The sequence below is a fragment of the Bos mutus genome, chromosome 2, assembly GCF_027580195.1.
Source record: "Bos mutus isolate GX-2022 chromosome 2, NWIPB_WYAK_1.1, whole genome shotgun sequence".
In the NCBI taxonomy this organism is placed as follows: Eukaryota; Metazoa; Chordata; class Mammalia; order Artiodactyla; family Bovidae; genus Bos; species Bos mutus.
The window spans coordinates 77,273,190-77,297,569 of NC_091618.1; the positions used below are offsets into that span (position 1 = coordinate 77,273,190).

The 24,380-nt window shown below is 33.4% G+C and overlaps 1 protein-coding gene across 5 annotated transcripts in view; it reads left to right on the forward strand.

Annotated features, from left to right (window-relative positions):
* The window catches only part of SPOPL (speckle type BTB/POZ protein like), a 52,958-nt gene extending 29,908 nt beyond the window's left edge, over window positions 1–23,050 (forward strand). For 2 of the 5 annotated variants that reach the window (XM_070389828.1, XM_070389842.1), the window contains 10 exons: window positions 1,761–1,897; window positions 2,079–2,200; window positions 2,474–2,625; window positions 4,539–4,666; window positions 10,712–10,889; window positions 10,970–11,025; window positions 11,992–12,114; window positions 15,139–15,281; window positions 15,371–15,424; window positions 18,765–23,050. In XM_070389828.1, the coding sequence (XP_070245929.1) occupies window positions 1,761–1,897; window positions 2,079–2,200; window positions 2,474–2,625; window positions 4,539–4,666; window positions 10,712–10,889; window positions 10,970–11,025; window positions 11,992–12,114; window positions 15,139–15,281; window positions 15,371–15,424; window positions 18,765–18,909 (1,238 nt within the window). In that variant the 3' untranslated portion in view covers window positions 18,910–23,050. Of the gene's footprint in view, window positions 1–1,760; window positions 1,898–2,078; window positions 2,201–2,473; window positions 2,626–4,538; window positions 4,667–6,317; window positions 6,415–10,711; window positions 10,890–10,969; window positions 11,026–11,991; window positions 12,115–15,138; window positions 15,282–15,370; window positions 15,425–18,764 lie in introns of those variants that run through there. The other 3 variants (XM_070389848.1, XM_070389851.1, XM_070389832.1) reach the window with 3 other exon arrangements.
* The last annotated feature ends 1,330 nt before the right edge of the window (window positions 23,051–24,380 follow it).

Genomic DNA, 24,380 nt, shown 5'->3' on the forward strand with positions numbered 1-24,380 from the left:
CTCAAACTATATAAATGCACAGCTATATAACTAAACTCACTAAAAATCATTGATCTGTACATTCAAAATGAGTGGATTTTGTGATATGTAAATTATACCACAATAAAACTGTTTAAATGTGGAAGGGGAACCAACATCTTTAAAACAACAGTACTCTTATTAGTGATCTCAGCTCCCTGTTGTGACTGTCAGTCTGCTGTTGTGTTTTCAAACGTAAATAACCAATTGTAGTTTATAAAAGTAATTGAAGACAACTGGAGGTACTTCAATAAGAGAAGTACCTAATTTTTATGTAGAAGTGAATAATTGTTAAAGTGACAGTGTACAATACTCTTAAACTGTGTATTCACTTTTCTTTGAGACACTCTTACTACCTCCAACCATTTATCTCCTCTCTTCTTGCTTCATTAAGGAGCATCTTCACCTTCACTCTTCTTCACGTCTCCTTTAATGGTCGTTGTGACTTACAAGTGCTCCTCATAGAACATTCTGAGTGTTATCATCCTGACTTTCTTGTCTGGCTACTTTGCTGGTTCCCTAGTTTATTGCATTGTGCTCCAAGTATGTGATACGATAGGAACTCTTCCGTATGTGAGGAACCTACATAAATAACATTTGGGTCAGTATATTAGTATAGACGCCATTATTGAAAGGGGAAATAATTTAATCATAAAGGAATAAAAACCTGACATAGTGTACAATCTTTTTGCTACAGCCCCTTTCTCCTTAGAACTCTGTAATAATTAATCCTGTTTCCTATATGTATTTAACAATGAGAAGAAGAATGGGGCCATCTTGATTCTTATTCCTTTAATGGAGCATAATACTTACTCAGAGCAAATATTCTGCATTTTGAATGAAATCCTCCCCTTTTTTCCTTTAGTAGTTTCTTCTTATAGGACTCATATGGTTTTCTTCGCTCATTAATTATTCTTAAATGAAAAAGAGTTCTCCAGACTTGAATCTTTGTACTAGAATGTAATCTTGAAACCATCCATACCCCTGAAAGTACAATAATTATGTATATCTTTTGGATTTTGCTTCTTTCTTGTGTAGACTTCTCCAAATTGGAAAGCATCATCTAGTTACTAATGTCCTGGCCAGGTTATGATGATTGTGTGTCCAAATGGATATAGTTCAAGAACAGCTAATTGGGAAGAAATTTTATGATACAGTAGATGTTATCTGGTAGGAAACACCGATGTGGACAGAGTCTTATCAGAGAACCTGTGTGTCTGAGATAGAGGTAGAGTTCTGTGAAATATAATTCTTCAGCATTGCCTGTTAGGTCACATCCTTTGTTTATAGTTGATCAAAGCTTTGGGCTCTGACAGATGAGTAAGTGATATTTGTAGTTTCCAGGGCTGTTCTAACTTTCTAACCCTTTTGATTTTCACATATATGTCAATAGAAAGGTGAAGGAAAGTGAATCAGATATTCATTGCTGTCAGTAAGTTTCCATGTGATTTTTATGTTTATGATCTTGCTGTTACAGTATTTTATTTTTGATTTGTGATTATTTAAGTATGCCTTTGTAAAATAGCTTCTGTAAGTATTAACTTCATTTAGATTCAAGTATTACATGGCATAAAGGCTTATGATTTATTTCTTAAAAAATTATTTTTCGTTAATTTAAATGAAATCACATTTCCTCATAATATAATTTGAGAAAGTAATTGTTTTATGACTGTTTAAATACTTCTTCCATCTTGATTCAGTTAAACTTAGTGGTTATTAAATGAAACTTCTTTTCTTTGTAGTAAAGTACTCACCTGTGTGGGATATTGCATACATCTTAGAAGACTGCAATAAAGTGGCAATGTCTCGGGAACCCACCCCACCTCTCTCTGGAGATATGTCTATCGGTCCTATAGCAGAAAGCTGGTGTTATACACAGGTACATGCTATTAAAAAATGCCTTACTTTATGCTAGATATTGTATAATATTTTGAGAATACTATGAAGCACTTCAGCATTGTTATTAGAAGTGTTAGGAGATGAGTCATAGGATGTTCAACATGTGACAAGTCAAGAATGTAAAAGTCATCATTGTAAAAGTTGTTTTCTGAATGTTCCAGGTTAAAGTAGTAAAATTTTCCTACATGTGGACCATTAATAACTTCAGTTTTTGTCGAGAAGAAATGGGTGAAGTGTTAAAAAGTTCAACATTCTCATCTAGCCCCAGTGACAAAATGAAATGGTAAGATTTTTGTTTTTTTCAGATATTTGTTTTTGATGTAATCATTAGCACTTTATAGATTCATTGTTAGTTTCTAAATGGATATTTGTCAGATTTTTACATTTGATTTATAATAAGTTCCTAGTAGTATAGAGAATTATAAAGAACTGTGAGAATATTGACAGGAAATCTGTTGTATTATTTAGATTATTTAACAGATGATTTCAGTATTGCGTCTCTCTTGAATGTTTAAACTATTATCTTCCTCCATGTGAGCCTATTGTTTTATTTTAGGTGCCTGAGAGTAAATCCAAAGGGATTAGATGATGAAAGTAAAGACTACTTGTCCTTATATTTGCTTTTAGTCAGCTGTCCAAAAAGTGAAGTTCGAGCAAAATTCAAATTTTCCCTTCTGAATGCTAAAAGGGAAGAAACAAAAGCAATGGGTAAGTGATTTCCAAACTGACTGGAAGACGTCTTTATGTAACTGTGTACATGTACTGTGACTTTTGCACTTTTCCCTAGAAAAACTTAGGATTTTTTTTCCTAAAATCTGCTTAACCAAAAACATTTCATTTTGGCTGATAATGTTAAATGCCAGGGTAAAATTACAGTTGTTTTACTAAGTCTTCATAAGACGTGTAAAATTAGTTTTAAATCATATTTAAATTTTTCATGTCCTAAAATGACATTCATTTTTCACTTGTAAAAATAGCTGCTGTTAGGACAAGGTACCTGGTTCAGTGCCTGGCATATATAATAAACGTTCAGAAAGCATTTCTTTTTCTTCCTTGCCATTTTTGCCAGATAATAAAATCTAAAGAACAATGTGAATGGTGTTTCAATGCCCTGATATTTTGTCACTGTAATTTTTTTGAGCAGTGGACTAAACAGTGACTGAAAGGAAACGGTTTTTCTTAGTCTTAGAACCTGTTAAATTCAGTTCAAGCCTCTGAATTATAGCCAGCTGAAAAAGTAGCCTGGCACTTCATAGTAAAAGATCATTATAGAAAATGTACAGTGTGTATAGTAGGAAAATATATTGTGCATTAAATTTTAAGTGATTTCTAGAAGGGATTAACAAAATCAAGTAACATCATTACAAAAAAACTCTCCAAAACACATTTTAAATACTATATCTCCTTGCTGAAGTAATACATAGTTTCACATGAATTTTCATAATTCTGACATGTAAGATAAGATAATGTCTTAGTTCAGGCTGCTGTAAGAAAGTAGCATAAGACTGGGTGGCCTATAAGCAACAGACATTTATTTCTTACAAATCTAGAGGCCGAGAATCTAAGGTCAGAGTTCTAGCATGGTCACATTCTAGTGAAGGCTCTACTTACAGACCTGCCCACGTTGCATTGTGTCTTCACATGGTGGAAAGGACTACGGAGCTTGTGGAGTCTCTTATAAGAGCACTAGTCCCATTCATGAGCATCTCTACCCTCACAGTCTCATCTAATCCCAGTCATTGGCCTCTTAATACCATTACACTATGGGTAGGGTTTCAACATAAAACTTTTAATGGTATACATTTAGTCCATAAAATGGAGTATCTCAATTAGATGTATTACTGGTTTTCTACCTTCAATTTGTATAGCAATAGTGAATATAGAAAGGACCTTGTTTATTTCATAATATATAGTTATTAACCTGTTTATATAAGGCATAAGAAACATTTACTTTAGACATTTATTAAATATTTTACCCATCACACTAAAACCATCTTGTGGACCTTGATGAAAATTGTTTTTAGAGGTAATGGGATTATGTTTAAAGACCTAAGCAATGATAGGGGACTTTTTTTTTAGCTTTTTCCTCCAGTTACTGGATTTTTCTCTAGTTCCATAAAACTTATATCAGTGGGATGGTTATCCCAGGAAAGCTCATATCACCAGGAATTATCACCAGGAAGGCCCTGGTGATTTAGAGCATCCTTTTTTTAAAGGAAGAAGCAAGAAATTAATATTTCTAATCTTGTTCTGATATTAGATAATGAATACTATGCCTTTGCCAATGTGTTTTGATCCTACTTTATTATTAAATGGCTTAGATTGTTTGAAAGATCTCTTACTTCTCCTTGAGATTTGATCTGGCTTTTCTTCTACTTAGATATCTAGGAATCTGGAAGTGAGCTCATTGATAATAGCCAGAATTCGTGGTAGTACTGTGAAATGATCTGGTTCTATCTAGTGTGACTCTTACCATTTTACTTATGAAAACACATATCTGTAATTTATATGATGGATGTATTGGTCAAGTCCTGTTTTTGCACATTCATTTAATTGTTATTATTAGCAGAATGTTTCTTGAATACTTGTTTTATTTAAACTTATATTGTGTTTTCCACCAGAAAGCCAAAGAGCATATCGATTTGTACAAGGGAAGGACTGGGGTTTTAAAAAATTCATTCGAAGAGATTTTTTGCTTGATGAAGCTAATGGTCTTTTACCAGATGACAAGCTTACATTATTTTGTGAGGTGGGTACATTTTTTTATTCAAGGAACTCAGTGTTTGGTTATATTTAGTAGTAAAGCAAAAACATGCACTAGAACAATATTGATTGCACTTTTTAAATTAACTAACTGGTATAATTGGCAAGGTTTTATATAAATATTCTAAAAGTAAAAGCTAACAAGTTCTTAGAAATCAGTATAGTAGCCAGCCTGAAAAAAGTCCTATCGTTAGCTATAAATTGTTTATACAGTTATACTATCACATACTTCCTCATACAAAGACTCTGAATGTGTATGACTTTATATGAAAATTTCTAAATATCTTCTTCATTCTGAATAATTCTAAATGGCCAGCATTTTTTGTCATATTCAGATTGATGATATTAAATATAGTGGCTTATCAGTTTGAATCCATACTTGCATGGTAGTGAAAGTGCCTGAGAAAAGATTGGGAAGCTTTTTGTTCACTTATTCAAACAGATGTTAGCATTATAAATAATGGCATCTCAAAATTTTTAAGCTACACTTTTGTTGTCAAATATATGATATAATCATATGCATGAAATGCCATCTTTTGAAAGTTGCTAGCATTGCCCCTTCCAATAATTTACACTTATGATTTGTCTTAATTTGAGGCTTGAACTAGCTTCTGTCATTGTTATTACATAGCTTTATCTATATGAATTGTTGAAATGATTGGGTAACCTCAACATTAAATATGTTTCAGTAGGTTATTTTAGACAGATGAGTGTCTTAAAAGCACAATAACTTACTTAACTGCTACTGAATTAGCTTGACGCTTCTTATAGAAAATGTGTAAAATTTCTTGGCAGGATTACAAATTAATTATATGTCATTATGCTGTGTCAGAAGAATAATTGAAATATGGCCCCAGAGACTACATAGTGCAAATGGAATGCATCTTATTTTCACTTAGACAAGTTAAATGAACTATAAGATGAATTTGTTATGAATACTATTATTTGGTTGATAATGCACATAGCACAAGTGTCTTGAGCAGAGCTTATCATTAAATAATTTGATAAAAATACACACTAAAGCATTTGTTGCCAATAGAGAGATATTCTAAGTAGTATTTAAATAATTATAGGGTGTGTTATTTAAGCATTCTTAATATAGAATATTTTCAGAATTTTAGTAGTTATCCTAAATTTCAACATACTAATTTATTTTAATCACATAATCATAGAATTTAAAGGACATTAAAGGCTATGTAATCCAATTAAGGAAAAAAAAATCTACCTACTGCAGCTAAAAGTCGTTTTGTGAATTTTAAGAAACTGTTTCTGTTTTTAGAATTGAAATATTGTTTACTAAAGTATGCTTCCCTAAGTATATTTTATTGGAACCTAGACAACTAAAAAATTCAGAATGAAGGCTGAAACTAAGATTTATTTTGATACATGTTTTTGAAGTATATTTTTTATCTACATGCTAAATTTTACATGCTAGTCATCTCCTAAAAATAGAATCCACCAGTGACATACATTTTAAGTTGATCACATTTAGTGTTAGATACTATAATACATACCTTTACTGATAGAGACATTGATACCTTGGGCACTGTATATAACATAGGTGGGCTTTGAACAAACTTTCCTCATGCCCTCCACCGTTTCTTCCATACCTCTCATTGATGCCCTTCCTTCTACAGCATCTCCAGCACTGCTTGCAGAAGAGGAGGAAGCATTGCACTGCCCTACCTAAAGAACTGCCTCCTCCCCCTCCCCTGCAAGTGGTGCTGTAGACAGGTAAGGCAGTTTGGTGCTACCCTTTTGTGCAAGACATAAGTAATCTTGCAAGTCCTGTGAATCAAGTAGCCAGAGCTAGAAGTTTCTGTCAGTGTAAACAGTTCTTTCTGCTGCTGCTTTTCCAAAGTGATGCAGAAAACAGGAATTGAAGAATAAGTAGGAAAAATAGAAAATTGGTTAGATTAATTTATCTTTTGGAATCCAACAGATTTTAAATAGTCTCAATCTGTAGATCCATGCTAGTCTGTGGTAAACAGAAGACTCTATATACAGATAGATAATATAGGTAATGAATTTTTCATAAAATTAAAAAAATTCATTTAGAATTTTCTTTCCTCCTATTTTTCTGTTACTAAGTTATCCTTTCTGTTTTAATATACTTTTGGTAATGGATGGGAGTTGTGTTTTATTCTCTAAAAATGACAGAATGGAAAATTGACAACCATATTTCTATCACCCAGTTTCTAAAAAAGGATACCTATATTTGAAAGCCAGAAAGTTTAAGACCCACTATTCAGGAAAATGATATGAAATTGGACTACTTAGAAGTTTCTCATTTTAGAGCCAGTGTGAGGGATGGTTCAATAGTTGATTAGAGCATTAAGATTTGTAGTACTATGCACCTTTGTAAATTCCTAGCTAGTCTTTACAATTTGTTTAGAGAATCGAGACAATTTTAAAAATAGGAACCAGTAGTCACCTTAATTCCACACTAGAGGAGACCCAGATTTCTAGGACAGTCATAGCTGATTAGAGCCTGCACATGCTCATCTTTAGTCTGAATTATATCCTCAGAGTTGAGCCAAAAGCAGATTTGAAAAAGAGCTGTCAGAGGGGTTTGAGGTATTACTTTGCAGCATTTGTCAGTTTTGATTATTGTGCATTTGTCATTTTATTTTGAAAGAACAACCACTTCAGAAAAGAATCTCAGCCTTTCTTCTGAATTTTTTTTTACTCTTAAGTTCCATTCATAAGAATGTTCATTACCTATATTTGAATATGTACTAGAAAAAGCTAAAATTTTACCAATTTCTTTATTATAGGTATTAGAAAAAATAATCATCACAACTCATTGCATAACAGTTTAAATTAGATCATTAATTTCTGCTCTGTAGTCCCTTGAATACTCTTCAGAGTGTATGAAACGTTAATTCTGTCTTACTTAAAATTTGTGGCTGCTGTGATAATTATATGTAGATGCGTATGCCAATAATATAATTTCTTATGAATTACAATTATATATAGTCAAATATAACATCAATATGTATGAAATATCTTTTTTTAATCTTTTTTCCTTCTATCACCTGATTTTTGTGAAACTTACACATTAAATATATTGTTTTGAGTTAGGATTATTAAACAATAAATAGAACTTAAGAAATCTTTTCCTAAATTTAAATATGATCACATTCTTATGACTCCACTACATCCTACGTACTTTATGCAAGTAATTGAACTGTTCAATTCACTCCAGCTTTTGCTCACTAGAAGTTACAAGAGCAGTGCTGATATGAACAAGTGAATAGTGTCTTTGTGACCCTTGACTAAACCCTGAATAGTGATACCAGTATTTTTTATTTAAGTATCATTAAGTTATAATGTATGATATAACAGCAATCAGGTAAGAATTACTGAAGATTTTTCCCGTTTTGTAATTTGTAAAATTTTAGAAACAATTTGAATAGTTAAAAGTTAATAGAAGAATTTTTATTGGAGGACTTATTTGTATGCATAATGTCTTAGCTCCTGTACTTGAAAAAACTTCTTGCAAGATTGTTGCAATAAATCCCTTCAGAGCCATAACTGCATTAAAGTATTAATACTGCTGCTGCTGCTAAGTCGCTTCAGTCGAGTCTGACTCGGCTCCGCTGCCCCTGGGATTCTCCAGGCAAGAACACTGGAGTGGGTTGCCATTTCCTTCTCCAGTGCGTGAAAGTGAAGTCGCTCAGTCATGTCCGACTCTTAGCAACCCCATGGACTACAGCCTACCAGGCTCCTCCATCCATGGGATTTTCCAGGCAAGAGTGGGGTACCATTGCCTTCTCTGACTATATAGTGCTGCTGCTGCTAAGTCACTTCAGTCGTGTCCAACTCTGTGCGACCCCATAGATAGCAGCCCACCAGGCTCCGCCGTCCCTGGGATTCTCCAGACAACTACACTGGAGTGGGTTGCCATTTGCAAAGAATGCTAAAAAAGGGAATCTGGGAATGTAGGTCTAGTCTTCCTCTGATACTGACTAGCAGTGGGTTTAGGATGCTTTAGTTATCTTCTCTGGATCTCACTTTTTCAAATTTTTTAATAAAATAAGGTGATTGGATTAGATGATTTTTATGACATGTTTTCAAAAAGATTAGTAAAATCAGGAAAACAAAATGGTTAATGAGAATATCCTCGGAAAATAGTGTTTGTTCATTCGTATGAAATAGATGTTATTACATCTAGGTGAGTAAGGACTAATGAGACTTAATATTCTCAAGCATTTTATATTAGACTATTATTATACTTTCTTAGCATGTTAGTAATTTGGTCCATTTTATCCATTTCTAGTGTACAATTTCTACAGTTTATTTGTCCATATACATACCAATACTATTAATTAAAGAAAACCTTATGAAATACAGCTTTAAATTAACAGTCATCTATTGCTGCATAACAAACAACCACAAAATTTAGCAGCTTAAAACAGCATTTTTTGTGAAAGATGGTTCATTTACTCTGAAACATTTGCCTTACCAGTTGAGGTAGTATTTTCTTCCACTTATTAAATATAATATGAAATTTCTAGTAATATTAATAGTGTATTCCTTTTCTTAAAGTTTGTGCCAAACTTAGTGGTGTTTTAAGATTTCATTTAAAATATAGTCATCTTTAATGAGAAATAATTTAATCCATATTATGTTGGGCTCCATGTAAAAGCAAAGTTTTAATCATCAGTTCAGTTCAGTCACTCAGTCGTATCCGACTCTTTGCGACCCCATGAATCGCAGCACGCCAGGCCTCCCTGTCCATCACCAGCTCCCGGAGTTCACTCAAACTCATGTCCATCGAGTTGGTGATGCCATCCAGCCATCTCATCCTCTGTCATCCCCTTCTCCTCCTGCCCCCAACCCCTCCCAACATTAGGGTCTTTTCCAGTGAGTCAACTCTTCACATGAGGTGGCCAAAGTATTGGAGTTTCAGCTTTAGCATCAGTCCTTCCAATGAACACCCAGGACTGATCTCCTTCAGAATGGACTGGTTGGATCTCCTTGAAGTCCAAGGGACTCTCAAGAGTCTTGTCCAACACCACAGTTCAAAAGCATCAATTCTTCGGCGCTCAGCTTTCTTCACCATCCAACTCTCACATCCATACGTGACTACTGGAAAAACCATAGCCTTGACTAGATGGACCTTTGTTGGCAAACTAATGTCTCTGCTTTTTAATATGCTATCTAGGTTGGTCATAACTTTCCTTCCAAGGAGTAAGCGTCTTTTAATTTCATGGCTGCAGTCACCATCTGCAGTGATTTTGGAGCCCAAAAAAATAAAGCCTGACACTTGTTTCCACTGTTGGTTTTAATCATACCAACGTTTATTTATTGATTATTTCATAGATAAATTAAAGGTCTTTGAATCGAACTAAGTTATATTGTTCTGTTTTTTTAATGAAAGATTTCCATGAACATTAATAATTACATTGTTTTATGAGAATCCTTATACTTTAAAATTTAAATCAATATTACTAGATATTTAAATCAGTGTTATTAGCATTGAAACATGTAGGGACAATACTTATACTTAAAATGCTGCCCAAATTGCATATTATAGTCTGTAGTTTTAAACATTTTAAAATATTCTAAAATGTCATAAGTGTTATGCTGTGTTTATTATATGTTCAATAAACTTTAAATATTGATAGTTCTGTAATGTGAGGAAATAAAAAATTAAATTTCTTTCTCCTCAGAAAAGTATTTTCTCCTATTTGAATTTGGAATTATATTATGACCTTTTTTTGTTGTTGAGAAATAGTTTTTGTGATTACTTTAATAACTGAGCATTCTCAGAAATCAGTAAGCCATTTATTTACATAAAATGTCACTTAAAATGATCTAATTCGTTTCAATTTTTTTTTTTCTGTATCATTTCTCTCTTTTAATTTGTGACTTTAAATTCAGTTCCCAAATGTTAGCATTTTTGATACGGAGTACATTGAATTTTCTACGTGATTTTAATGATAAGTTTAGGTTGAAACTTAGTAGCTTACTACTGATATTAATTTATGAAAGTATTTTTTCTTGCTGTTCTTTTTTTTATTAGGTGAGTGTGGTCCAAGATTCAGTAAATATATCAGGACATACTAATACAAATATGTTAAAGGTACCTGAATGCCGACTAGCAGAAGATTTAGGTAATCTCTGGGAAAACACAAGATTTACAGATTGCAGTTTTTTTGTGAGAGGACAAGAATTTAAAGCTCATAAATCTGTTCTTGCAGGTACTTTCTACTTTTGAGTAACATATTACATTTCTTTCATAAATTTTTGCATTAAATAATGATGCTTAATCTTGTTACAGCTCGATCCCCAGTTTTTAATGCCATGTTTGAACATGAAATGGAAGAAAGTAAAAAGGTAAACCTTGTTTAAAGGGCTCACATCTAATTTATATACATGTAGAATTTTGGAATGTATATTTTACAAGTAACAGTACATGTTCTTATTGTTAGGATTTTAGAAAGAAATAAGAGGATGGGGTGAAATGGGTTCTGTAGTAGAAAAATAGATTTAGCTTAATGTGGGCTAACATTCCAAATAACAGCTATTGCTATTGTGGTGTGTCACAATAGCAAAATAAGTGAGTATTTGTTATTAAAAAAGGATAGCTATCTGAAAGGACTGTTCTGATCCATACCTATTTGAGAGTTCTCCGGTTAAGGTGTGTATTCCTTATTTCCAGACTTTTGAGTTGATTTTGGAATTTGTTTTCTAGAACAGAAACAATTCCTACATTCTTTTTACCACTATAATCAGAATAAGTGTATTATATTTAATAAAGGACATAAATGATGTTATTATTAGTCTACTTGAACTGTAATACTACCCATTTGGTTTTCCCAGATATTTCTCTTTTATCTGCCATTTTGAAATGTAATCAGACTAAAGACCAGAGATTGATTTTTGCTGGTTGTATTACATGTGCGCCAACTGGGCAACTCCTTCCTAAGTTTATTTACGTGGCTCAGCTTTCTCCTCCCTAAAGAACTAGAGGAACAAAAAAAGTTAATAGCCATCTTCCTCTAAGATAGAGGTCAGAAACTGAATAAAGATATATTTAGTTTGACCTTACACATTTGTTTTTATTTATATTTGACTTTTTAACTGAGAAACTGGGGTTTCTATTTCTACATGGTAGTGCTTGACTTGGTATACTTCTTCTTAGACCTGCCTGCTTAACTTTTAAAATATACTTTAATGAATATTTGAGTTGTACATGGCTTAAGTGCAGATTTTGGGCTTTTAAACTATTGTCAGTTTTGCTCTGGTTCATTATCTATGTGCTTTTTTGAAATACAACATTTTTTGTGTTTTCAATACCAGAATCGAGTGGAAATAAATGATGTAGACCCTGAGGTTTTTAAAGAAATGATGAGATTCATTTACACAGGGAAAGCGCCAAACCTTGACAAAATGGCTGACAACTTGTTGGCAGCTGCAGACAAAGTAAGTAATTAGGTCTTAAAGAGCTGAAAAATGTCCTCAAGCTTGACATATCTAGAAAGCTATCATCAAATGAGAACCCTCAATAACTTGAAGTATTGAATTAATTTATACTATTTGAGGATGCCTCTTGAGAGTATTATGAAATAACACAGTGGGATAATATGGAAATGAAAAAATTTTAAATCAGTAAGACATAAAAATATCTTGAGCTGATTTAGAGTATATGGAGCAAATGGAATGTTAACTCAGACACAGTAGTTTTGAGTGTATCTTTACTCTGTTTTATGAGAACACATGCAGTAGTGCAAATAATTTATTGCAATTTTGAGATAGTCTTAAGATACATTGCATGATGTTCATCTATAAAAAAGGAAGAAAATATTGTGTATTTTTTCTAATTTAATCCTGTATTCATAGATTTATTTTTTAATACAAGGATATAGAGAAAAAAAACATCTTATTTTGTAATGTTCTTTCACAGTGCTAAATTCTTGAAGATAGGGAAACAGTGTAAAAGTGGCAGGAGATTTCAAAGTCAGTAGTTCTCAATCCTGAAAATGCTAAAGCTCATTGGGAGCTTTCTCCAAAAGTACTAATATCCATGCTGCTTCTGTCCATGTATATGTCTGTATGTGTTTGCATGAATATGTATTTATAGTGATAATCATACTCATTTTGAAAAATGTTACCATAGGGAGAAACTGGGACAAGTGTATATGGAATCTTATTTCTTATAGCTTATAGCTTTCTTATTTCTTATAGCTTATTCAAATCTGTAACTGTCTCAGAATTTAAATGTATAAATGCCATTATAATGGAATGCAAAATACAAAACACGTAGACATGAGTCTGACAAAAGATGTTCAAGACCTGTATGCTGAATATTACAATATACTGATAATAGAAATTCAGGTACACTTCAGTAAATGGAGAGAAAGTCTTGTTAATGGACAATGCACTTCTCTTTTGATTAGGAGAAGCAGCAAGTCAGTATCAAAATCCTAACCTGCCTTTGCAGGGATGAGGGGTACAAATTGACAAGCTGTTTTAAAATTTTATATGCAAGTGCAGGGACCTAGAATAATCAGATAACTTTGAAAAACACTATTAATAAAATGGAGAACTCATAAAGCTTTAGTATTTAAGACACGGTTGTATTGGTGACAAGATAGACAACTCATTGAAACAGAATAGACAGTACAGAAATAGACTGTCACATGTACGACTCTATAATTTTTGATGAAAGTGCAAGGATAGTTGATTGGAGAAACGATAGTCTTTTCAGTACATGGTGCTGTAGGAATTGGTAGTCTGTACCCAAGAAGATGAACTGTGGTTGAACTCTTGAAAAAACCGAATTCTGTATGTGTACTTCACATCATATTCAAAAAGTAACACAGAATAGATTATAAACCTAAAAAAATCTTAAACTTCTAAAAGAAAATACAGGAGAATGTCTTTAAAGTCTTACATTAGGCAAAGACTTCTTGGCTATGACACCAAAAATATATAAAAGGAAAAATGATAACTTGGGCTTCAATGAAATTTAAAACTTCTTCAGAAGACACAGGTGAATAAAAAGACTAGCCACAGACTGGAAGAACATATTTGCAAAGCATAACTGATGAACAACTTTTATCCAGGATATATATGATAAAGGTCTTTCATATTCAGACTACATAAAGAACTCTCAAAACAATTATAAGTAAACACAGTTATTTCTAAAACTAAAAATATTTGAATAGACACTTCTTAAAATAATGTCCATTCAGTATATCAAAAGATGCTCAACCTCATTAGTGTAGTATAAGTTAAAACCACCATGAGATACATCTATGATTGTTACAACAGCTAAAATTATTAAAAGCATACAAAGTATGGTCAAGGATGTGGACTCTCATATACTGCTTATGAGAGTGTAAAATGATACAACCACTTTGAAAGACCGTTTGGCAATTTTTTTAAAGTTTTACACTTAACCATATTATCCAGTGCATTTATTTATAGGTTTATACTCAAGGGAAAAGACAGCATATGCCTGTTTAATGACATATGAATGTTTGTAGCAGCTTTATTTGTAACGGCTAAAAACTGGAAACACCCAAATGTTCATCAACAGATCAATGGGATACCACTGAGCAGTAAAAAGTGTAGAACTATTGATACACAGACAACAGCATGCATGAATCTTAAAATAATTATAATTGCTGGAAGCCAGATAAATACAAGTGCAAATTGTATGATTTCTTTTATAGAAGACTTCAGAAAATGTGAATTCTAGCAGTAGAAAACATATCAGAGGTCTTGCCTGAGGTGGGGTAAGAAAGGATTACAAAGAGGTAGAAGGAAATTTGGGGGATAATGACTATGTTCACTCTTGATTTAATGATGGTTATGTGGCTGTATAAACTTCAAATATGTGCATTTTATTGTATGCCAGTTATACCTCAGTAAAGCTGCCAAGTATGTTCTCTTCACATGTATGTCAAATACAAGTTATGGTTATGAGTATTAAGCTTTATCATTTTTCTTCAGGATTAAGTAGTGACAATATGCTGTGTCCTGACTGGTGTTTAAAATATTAGAAAAGAGAAATATACTCATTAAGAGTATTAAGTAATAAAGGTATTTTTGTTTGTTTGTTTTTTGAGTACTAAGAGGATTTTAAAGAAACTCTTTTTTAAAAATACACTATACCTTGCGTGTGTGCTCAGTCACTCAGTCTGTCCCTTTGGACTTCAGCCCTCCAGGCTGCTCTGTCCACGGGATTCTCCAGTCAAGAATACTGGAGTGGGTTGACAGTTCATCCTCTATCTTGAACTAGATAGAAATTTTCTTAAGATAGAAATTTCTTAAGAAAAATTAGTCTTTATCTTGAATACAGTAACTCATACTTTCTTTATATTTAAAATAAAAACTTTTAAAGTACCCTCAGTTCGATGTATAATATGCTTTAAATATCATGTATTTAGAACTTGGCAGTTTTGAATAAATGTTTAATTTTGTGTTTTCCTTTCTGGATAGTATGCACTGGAACGGCTGAAGGTCATGTGTGAAGAAGCTTTGTGTAGTAACCTCTCAGTAGAAAATGTTGCTGATACCCTTGTCCTTGCAGATTTGCACAGTGCAGAACAATTGAAAGCACAAGCCATAGACTTTATTAATAGGTAAGCTGTGCTTGTATTTCAGTGGACATGACACCTTCAACAGTTTTTCACCTGACTTTTTCTTAAGTGTGTTTAAATCTTCAATGCAGGTGCAGTGTACTTCGACAGCTTGGGTGTAAAGATGGGAAAAACTGGAACAGCAAGTAAGATGACATCAGTTTCTGACTTAAAGTTGATCTGCATACATGAAATTAAGTGTTTGTTGCATAGCCTTTTGTTCATCTACAATAAGTATGAATCCAGATATTAATGACATGAAGCAAACTGCCAGTTTAAAAAAATAATACTTTAACCATGTAGTGGATTCTTGAGGCTATGCTCCCTTGTAGATCAGCTTGTAATGTGAACTGGGATGGACACTGTCTTTTCTTAAGCATATATGTTCACATTAGCATGTGGCTCAGTCCAGGTATTTCAGTGACTACTAGAGACCCTGTGCCTGCCCCTTCAGAAAGCATTTCTAAAAATGTGGGAAATATTTATTTTATCCTATGAGGAAATGTACCCTCCAGGTTTACCTGGAAAGTCTTGACATTTGAGTGCCACTGCTTCTTAGGGCAGCCAGGTACCTTGCATCACATCTGCATTAGGTTAATTACCTAGCCTTCCATAAATGGTAGCAATTTGATCTTTCCCCTGGTAAAACTGGTAAGGAGCAGGGTAGTCGTGACATCTTTCTAAGCCTGAATCTTCAGAATGACATAACCATGAGAATTTATTATTCCCTTTTTTTCCCCCTTCTTCACTCATTTTTTGAGTGACTTTTTTACTCTTTGCAGTTACTCAGAATCAAAAGGAGAGTCAGTAGGTTGAAGAATTTGCATCTGCTTTTGATTAGTTTTTACCTATGTACCATTAAACTCTGTTCTTGGAAATTATCAAAAATTGATGTAAGAAATTAAAAAAAGATTGTGTCAAAGACAAGAAAATGAATGTTTGACTTACAATTCCCTTGCTTTCATCTGTTTTGATAGATTTGAAGTTAGTTAACTGAATTCTTAATAGTTCGTGAATTCTGTTTTCTGAAGGTAAAAATGAGTGAATACTTTTACTAGCTAGTCTGTATATTAAAAAAAATCGAATGATAATTTTGTGATGCTTCATACTTTGCCACATTCAATCTCTGATTTTAGTCTGTTAAAATATTTTACAATGTCAAAAAAATATAAGCTTATTCTGTATCCCATGTAGAAACTATGGTGTACATAGAGACCATCAATAGATACTTGTTGAATTAAATCAATGAAAATATCAGGCATATTAACAATCTGTGTGATTCTAAACAGCGAGTTGAAATTATAAATGTGAAAGTACACTGGTAATTTGATGTCAGGCAAATTTTTTAATTGTTATTAGCTAATGTTTAGTTCAGCAAACTAAACTAAATGCCTAGCATCAGTTTTGTGTCAAGCACTATGCTGAGGTGCTGCATATAGAAACAAGTATGAGGAAAAATCCTTGTTCTTAAGAAATTTATCTAATAACAGAAACACATCCATGCATATTTCATTATAATATGGTAAGTAACGTCATAAAGAAGGGTATGTTCAGGACACAACTAAGGCTGGAGGTTTAGACGTAAAGATGACTGAGCTTTGTCTTAAAATCTGAATAGAAATAAGCAGAACTGAGGAGGAAATAAGAGGCATTGCAGACAGAAAGCATCGCTTGAATCTAAGTATAGATGCATGAAGCAATAGTAGATCATTCATTTAACAGATATTTATGAACACAATATATGTTTTTCATGCCTTCCTGGAGTTTATGGTTTAGCAGGAGATATATAGGAACTAAACAAAGTAGTTGAAATAAAGTGTAATAATAGGTAAGGCAGAGCATACCCATCTGAGCACATAGCAAAAGGACCTGACCTAAGTGTCCTTTTGAAGAATTGTTGTATAAAGACCTGAAGTATTAGTAGAAGTTACCTCGGTGAAGAAGAGGGAAGAGGTGGAAAGGTATGTCCCAGAAAAAAAAAAAAAGATACAGGCGTGCAACGGTTTGAAGATAAGAAAGAAGAGTATGGGGATGAGGAGTATGAGAAGCTGGGGAAAAAAGTCAAAGATCAGATCATGGAAGGCCATCTAAATAACATTAGGGCTTTTAGACATTATTCAAAGAGGATGGTCATACAGTAAAAGAGTTTAACCTAGAGTAGAATGTGATTGGGTGTTTGTTTTAGCAGTCTCTCCACATGCTTGAGCGTGGGGAGGTTGAGGTGCTGGTGGTAATTAAGGAGCATGGTTATGTATAGGTAGGCCAGTTAGAAAGGTATTGAAGATAGTCCAGGCAAGAGATGAAGGTAAAAATTTGACTTGATTAGTGATAGTGGGGCTAGAAAGAAATAAAAGGATATAATATTTTGAATGGACAGTCTATAACATTTGGGTATTATTTGGATGGTAGGTAGGTAGAAAGGAGAGAAGACAGGAGACAAGCAAGGATAACTAGATTTATTGCTTGAGTAACTGTGTTAACTCAGAGCATGTTGTACATCCTTTAACAATAAACAGTTCAGTATTGCTGTTGTTGTTATTATTAATATTTTACACAGTGCCAAAGCATGGAATGGGAGGTAGAAAGCTAGGGGGAAGAACTGGGAAACTTTGTTTCTGATTTCTCTTTCTAAAGAACCTGTGTACTGGCATTGGAGAACAACAGAAGAAGACCTTTTTAAGGTGTTTATTACTGAGGTAGCATGGAAGCTGGTTTGAGAAGAGCATGATAGGAGAGTAGAAGACAAATTAGGAGACTGATAATAATTCAAGCATGAGATGTTGTGGGCCTTAACTAGGGATTCAGGATACCTTTGGGAATTCAAATAGGGCTTTAATGGTTGATTGGAAAGGATGGCATCTAGGGTGACTCCCAGGTTTCTGACTTGAATCACTGGGTGATGATGGAAGCATTAGCTTATTGGAAATGAGAGAGGAAGAATTTGGGGCTCAAGAGAGACATGTTGAGTTCTTATCCTCATTCTGAAATTTACGGTTTTCAAGGCATGTCCAAGTAAAGAAAACAGGCGGTTGGGGACAGACCTTGTGGGAGGCCTAGGACTTAGCAAATCACTGTTTATCATTGTTGAGTATGATCGTTAAAATTGTGAAAGTGGCTGAGATAAGATGAACAGTGAATTCTAAAGAAGAATAGAGGGAAAACTTGGAACTCTAGAGAAAACCTGTGTGTAAGAGCTGGAGAAAGGAGCTCTTGAAAGAGTGAGTGTAGAAATGGTAACAGTGGGAGTAGAGCTCTGCAGACAAGTGTCATACACTTCAGGAGAGTAGAATTTGCAGAAAAATTGAACAGTTTCAGTTACAACAGAAAATACCAATAAGGTAAAGATGATATTTTAATGAATTCAAGTGGTGTGAATACATAGGGGGACAGAATTTTGAAATCTGTAAATTAAAAAAAAAAATGACAGTGTAACAATGCATTTTGAAAAGTACTCCTTAGTAAACATCTCTTACTTTTATTTTTCAGCCAAGCAGCGGACATAATGGAAACATCTGGGTGGAAGTCCATGATTCATTCTCACCCACATTTGGTAGCAGAAGCCTTCCGAGCACTAGCATCTGCACAGTGTCCACAGTTTGGTATTCCACGAAAACGGCTAAAACAGTCTTGAAACCTTCCATGAACTGTAGAAAAATGGAATTGACTTTTACTCCTCCAGGTCCAGAAGGATTCTAATACACAAACCATAAGCGAGAGTTGTTTCTGTTGTCTTGTCCACAGAACAGAAGCTGAAAAAGCATATTGCTTGCATTTCAGGTGGATAATTTATGGTTTATTCTTCAGCTTTAAATTAGACTGATTATACTCTAATTCACTTCAAGGCCTTAAATTATCTTCTGTGACTTCTCTTGTTCATATAATACTTTAATTTTTTTATTGTGCCTTGTCATTGTGACCAAGGCTATGCAGGATTGCACTAGCTCCATAATGCAGTAATATTGATAACTGAAGATAGTAAGTTCAAACAGATCTTCCATTAGTTTGAGAAAGGCAGATGAGTTTTGTAGGCTTTGTCCTGCACTAAAAGTTTAAAACTAGGTTTTCCTTTAAAAAGCACTTGTGTTGGAGATGACTGGTAATGTTTCTAGTCTACGTTCTGTAAACACAGGAGAACCTGCTTACCTTCAAGGTAAGTTATGGCAATACACTGCTTCAGTTCTAATTTATTTTTCTTTTCAGGGGGCAAATATGCAATGAATTGGCCCAAATTTTTAGTGAAATTTGTGATGTTTGTATGTTAATTGTCCAGCAAACTAAGAGAAGCATAACAAACCTTTACTTGTGTTTCTTTGTGAATTTATCCAAGTTTACAATGATTGAGAACTGATTGAGGTTAAGATTTCAATAAGAAGAAAGCATGTTTAGTGCTGAATTAATTTTTTTTTAATTTATAGTGACCTACATTTACATGAAGAATTCTATATGTTAAAAGTAAGGATGACCAAATGTAAATTTAATGACTGGGCCAATTAAGAAGATATATATGCACTTTTAATGTGTAATTTTTATATGCTAAATGGTACTTTTTTTTTTTTCTTTTGAGGGAATTGATGTGGTATTATTAATTGTCTTAACTTTTGAAAGAATTTTTTAAGAAAGATGGAGGCAACTGGGATGTTTGTGATAATAGATAAGAAAGATATTCCCAATTACAGTTACATTGGTTTGACTTTCAGACATTCATTATTGAATTTACTACTGTTTGATCACACTTTAGAGAAGGCACCTGAACAGTAAATGAATCCTAGGCAGTCTACTCTCCTTCTAAAAACAATGAACTGTTATTATGTGAAGACCAAAGGAGAGGACCCTTAGAATATGTCAGGCTACACTCTGAAACCTTTTTTCCTCCCGAGGTTTCTCCTGTCTATCTCAGTAACTGTACCAACATTGTGGATGATAATTGAAATAATGCATAATGTGAACAGGATAAACTGTTTATAAACTGCTTTTCACAGGCCAGTTCTTTATTATAAATGAATTTTAGCTTTAAACACATACATATCTTCAGTTTGTTCACAGCAGAGGTCTGTTCTAGTGCATTGTCATGGCGAAGCAGGAGTGATCAGTGTCAAGCCCTGCATCGGATTTCCTGTAACAGTGGTAGTATGCTTCTTAGGCAAGATTTGTGTTTGACCACAAGGGGAAAAAGTGTGTCACTGGAAAAAAGAATGCATATATTATATATTTACCTATGTAACTATTCTCCAGATTAAAATTTGTATAATTTGTTTATTTAGTTTTTGAAGTTAGGGCAAATGGGAAAAAAATGAAGCTAAAGTTTTAAAATAGATATTATTTTTGTTTTCTATTAGGTATTTACTGAATCCTAATATGCCAAGAATGATTCGTATTTACATTGAACAAACACTGTCAAATAACCATTTGTTATCCACATCAAACTGAAGTTTGAAAAGATGGTATTTTCAGATATCTTCATTTCTTCTTTTGTAGTTTGAGTCTTTGTTGTATTAAGTTAAATTTAATATTGAAAGACTACCTTGGGATAGAAGAAGGATTCTTAGATATGAATGGACTCTGTCCTGTGTAAGAGTATTATAGGGAGTAGAAAACTATGTAAGAGTATTACAAGGAGCAGAAATTCACTTCTTAGCTAAACCATAAGATTGAGCCTTTTAAATTTACAGTGTGCAGCTTAAAAAAAAAAAACACATACATACACACTTTAAGGATTTGAGATTTTGCCAGGGTCTTAGAAGAAAAAAATTCCTCTCTCAGGCCCTAGAATTTTGTTGTCACATATTAAAAAAAAAAAAAAAAAAATACTGGTGTATCCATTTATATCAAATGCACACAGATGCATTGTGAATTAATTCACTGCTTGAATCTACATTTCTAACCATAGTGACTTCAGTGGTAACATCTATAATGTACATTTCAGCTTACCCTTACTTTTGTGTTTATTGCAAATCTGAAGGGTTTTATTATAAAGATTTTTTTTTAGTTTGGTAACACATTTTGTACCAAAAATGTCAAACACTGTGCTGTAAGGATATCCACGTTTGTAGAAATGTCCACTTTTCAGATAATTTAATGCCTACCAATTATATTAACAGAATCACATGGTAGTTGATTTATTTTTTTTATTTATTATGTATATTTTTGGTATTGTGGGTTCTTGAGGCATTGTAAAACTGTTAATGTATTCTGAAATGAGTGTTCTAATAGCCTTTAAAAAAAAAAAAACAACTATACACATGGTTTTCAGTAGACACAGATTTTGTTCAAAGCAGTGTTGCCTTTTGAACTAAAGCCTGCTCCTGTTTCCCTTTTGTCACCTAAACAGCTCTTTCTTAGAAAAGTAGTTACTGGTCTTAACGTTACATATTATAAAAGTAACCATTGGAGAACTGTTCTTTAGATTGAGATACAGAAACACTATATTTGTGCCTTTTTCATTTTTTAATTTTAGTGTGTATCGATATTTGGAGCACAAATATGAAGGTGCCATCACATATGGCCTGCCATTGTTACCTCCTTGAATACTCATGTGTCATTGTCTTGAAATAGTAATTGGAGATCCTTGCATGTATTATGTGGTCATTAGGCATGTGTGTGTGCGTGTGTATGTGTGTATATGTATATTTGCTTGGATTTGTGTGTGGTATGTTCAAAAGTGAATTTCTGAAAATAGGACTCAGTTAAATGTTGAAAGTTTAGGTTAGTTGAAATGTATTCCATTTAAATGTGCTTTATTTGGGGGGACAATTGAGGAAATTATAATTCTCAGAAATGTGACCAATTTACTGCATGATGAAATGTGAAAACAGTGCCTTTTTAGGACATCAGTTTTGAAATTGAGTTTAAAAATATAATGAAGATCTCTTAAAAATTTGTCATGAACATTAATGTTTTATTTTTAAACTAAATTTAAGTTAGAGCTTAAATTGCCAGACATGTAATTGACTAATTTATTTACCCATTTAAGTTTTGTGCATAAATTCAAAATCTAAGCAGAATCTTTGTATGCTTCCTAGTGTTAACTAAAATAGAACACTAGGGACTTCAGTAAGTTGTTTTGTTTAAGTCCAACTCAGCAAGCTTTTCTCAAAGCCAAGTCTGCTTGAAGAGATGAATTATTCTGAGTTGGATGTTCATGCTCTTTGATGGGTAAAATGAAAATATTCAGTGTACTCTTGGAAAACAAGGTGGGTGGGTGGGTTTTAGTGTTTTCAGATTATAAAGACAGCACTTTCAGCACACATAAGAGTATTTTGCAAACCTCTTTTATACAGATTATGAGCTCTACTTTGTTTAAGTGTTAAAATGGAATGATGTAAATTTTAGGTGCAGTTGAACAAATATTGAGTGCCTACCATGCGAGATTTCCTCTTCACTAAGAATGAAATCACCACACCGTGTCTTCTGTTTGCAGTATGTGGACTTTACGTTTGAAAAAGAATTCTTATATTTAAATCTTTTTTTGTTGTTAGAGTTTATCATTGTATACTGTAACCCAGTTAATTTTTGCCTTCAGTTTTTTAGAATGAAAATATAATTTGAGTCCCATTTTTGAAAATAAAAGTCTGCTGAAATTATTTAAAAATTAGTTCTGGGGGGAATTGATTTTCAAGATTCAAATGTATAAAGACACATTGAACTTTTCAGCCTCATTTTTAATCAAGCTGATGTCAATGATGAGATACATACTTTTTGTATCTTGTTGCTGAAAATATTTTTTGCATTTCAGCACGTTGAGTTAAAATAAAGTTGTTACTACTTATTCAGAATTATTTGGTTTATTTTGTGTTTATTTGAAAAGTATGAATGATTCTTTTTCAGATTACTGTGATGTTTTACAAGAAGAGCTATGTATTTGATGTGGTAACCTTTAGAATTATGCATAGTAATTGTCTTTTCTACATAGGGAAGCTAGTGTTTTTTTGGAACCTACTAAAGACCTGTTCCTGGGGGTATTGCATATGTGTGTATTTGCTTCCCTCGTGGCTCAGATGGTAAAGAATCTGCCTTCAATGCAGGAGACCAGGTTCAGTGCCTGGGTAGGGAAGATCCCCTGGAGAAAGGAATGGCAACCCACTCCAGTATTCTTGCCTGGAGAATTCCATGGACAGAAGAGCTTGGTGGGCTACAGTCCATGGGGTCACAAAGAGTCAGACACGACTGAGCGACTTTCACTTTTCACCACCTTTCTTGAGTGACTTAATGCTCATATTATGTAATTTAATGTAGCACTTAAATATTTCCTTTCCCTGGTCCTCCTACCCCTTTTTAATTTCAACTAATTATTTGCTGCTGTCAAAAAGAGCAACTTTTGGACAGCATATTACTGGGCCAGCTTGGTAGCAGCAACATAATTAGTGCTTAAAAATTATGGCCAAGAACTTCTTAGCTATCCAGTGGTTAAGACTCTGCCTTCCAATACAGGGGGCATGGCTTCTCTCCCTGGTGAGGAAACTAGGATCCCATATGCCACAAAATGTGGCAAAAAATTTACATACAAACATACACACATATATGGCCAAAGTGACAGAAATGTACAGTGAAAAGTCTATATACTCAACACACACATACACACACACTGAATTATCCTTAATAAAAGGGTTGAAACACTTAAATATTACCTATACAACTACAGTAAGATAGGACAAGTGGTCATATTGTAAACTTTGAACTATATTTGACCTTCTCCCTTATTCTGCAGCAGCTGGCCCCCTTCATGCTTTACTTTAGAACACTTGAATGTTGTGTTTTCTTCATTCTATCACCTCATTCTTTTCTAAGAGAAGTCAAGACTGGCATTTGCTTTGATCACTATTTTTAGATAGAAGACATTAATGGAGACATTTACATTATTGCTGCCTTCTTACATTCTGTGCTGAGGTTTGCATGCATCTGCAGTGGATAGTGGCAAAGGAGCTTGTCATCCCTGTTATGAGTACTTCATTTCCCCTTCTCTCTCTGCCCTTAATTCCCATTTTTAAAGGATTCAGGTATAGTTCTGTCCAGTCTGTAACATCAGAGCCAAACAATTCTTTTGGTATCTAATCTTTCCTCTTGTCCAAATTCAGACCTGGCCTTAATGGGTAAGTGCAAAGAAAA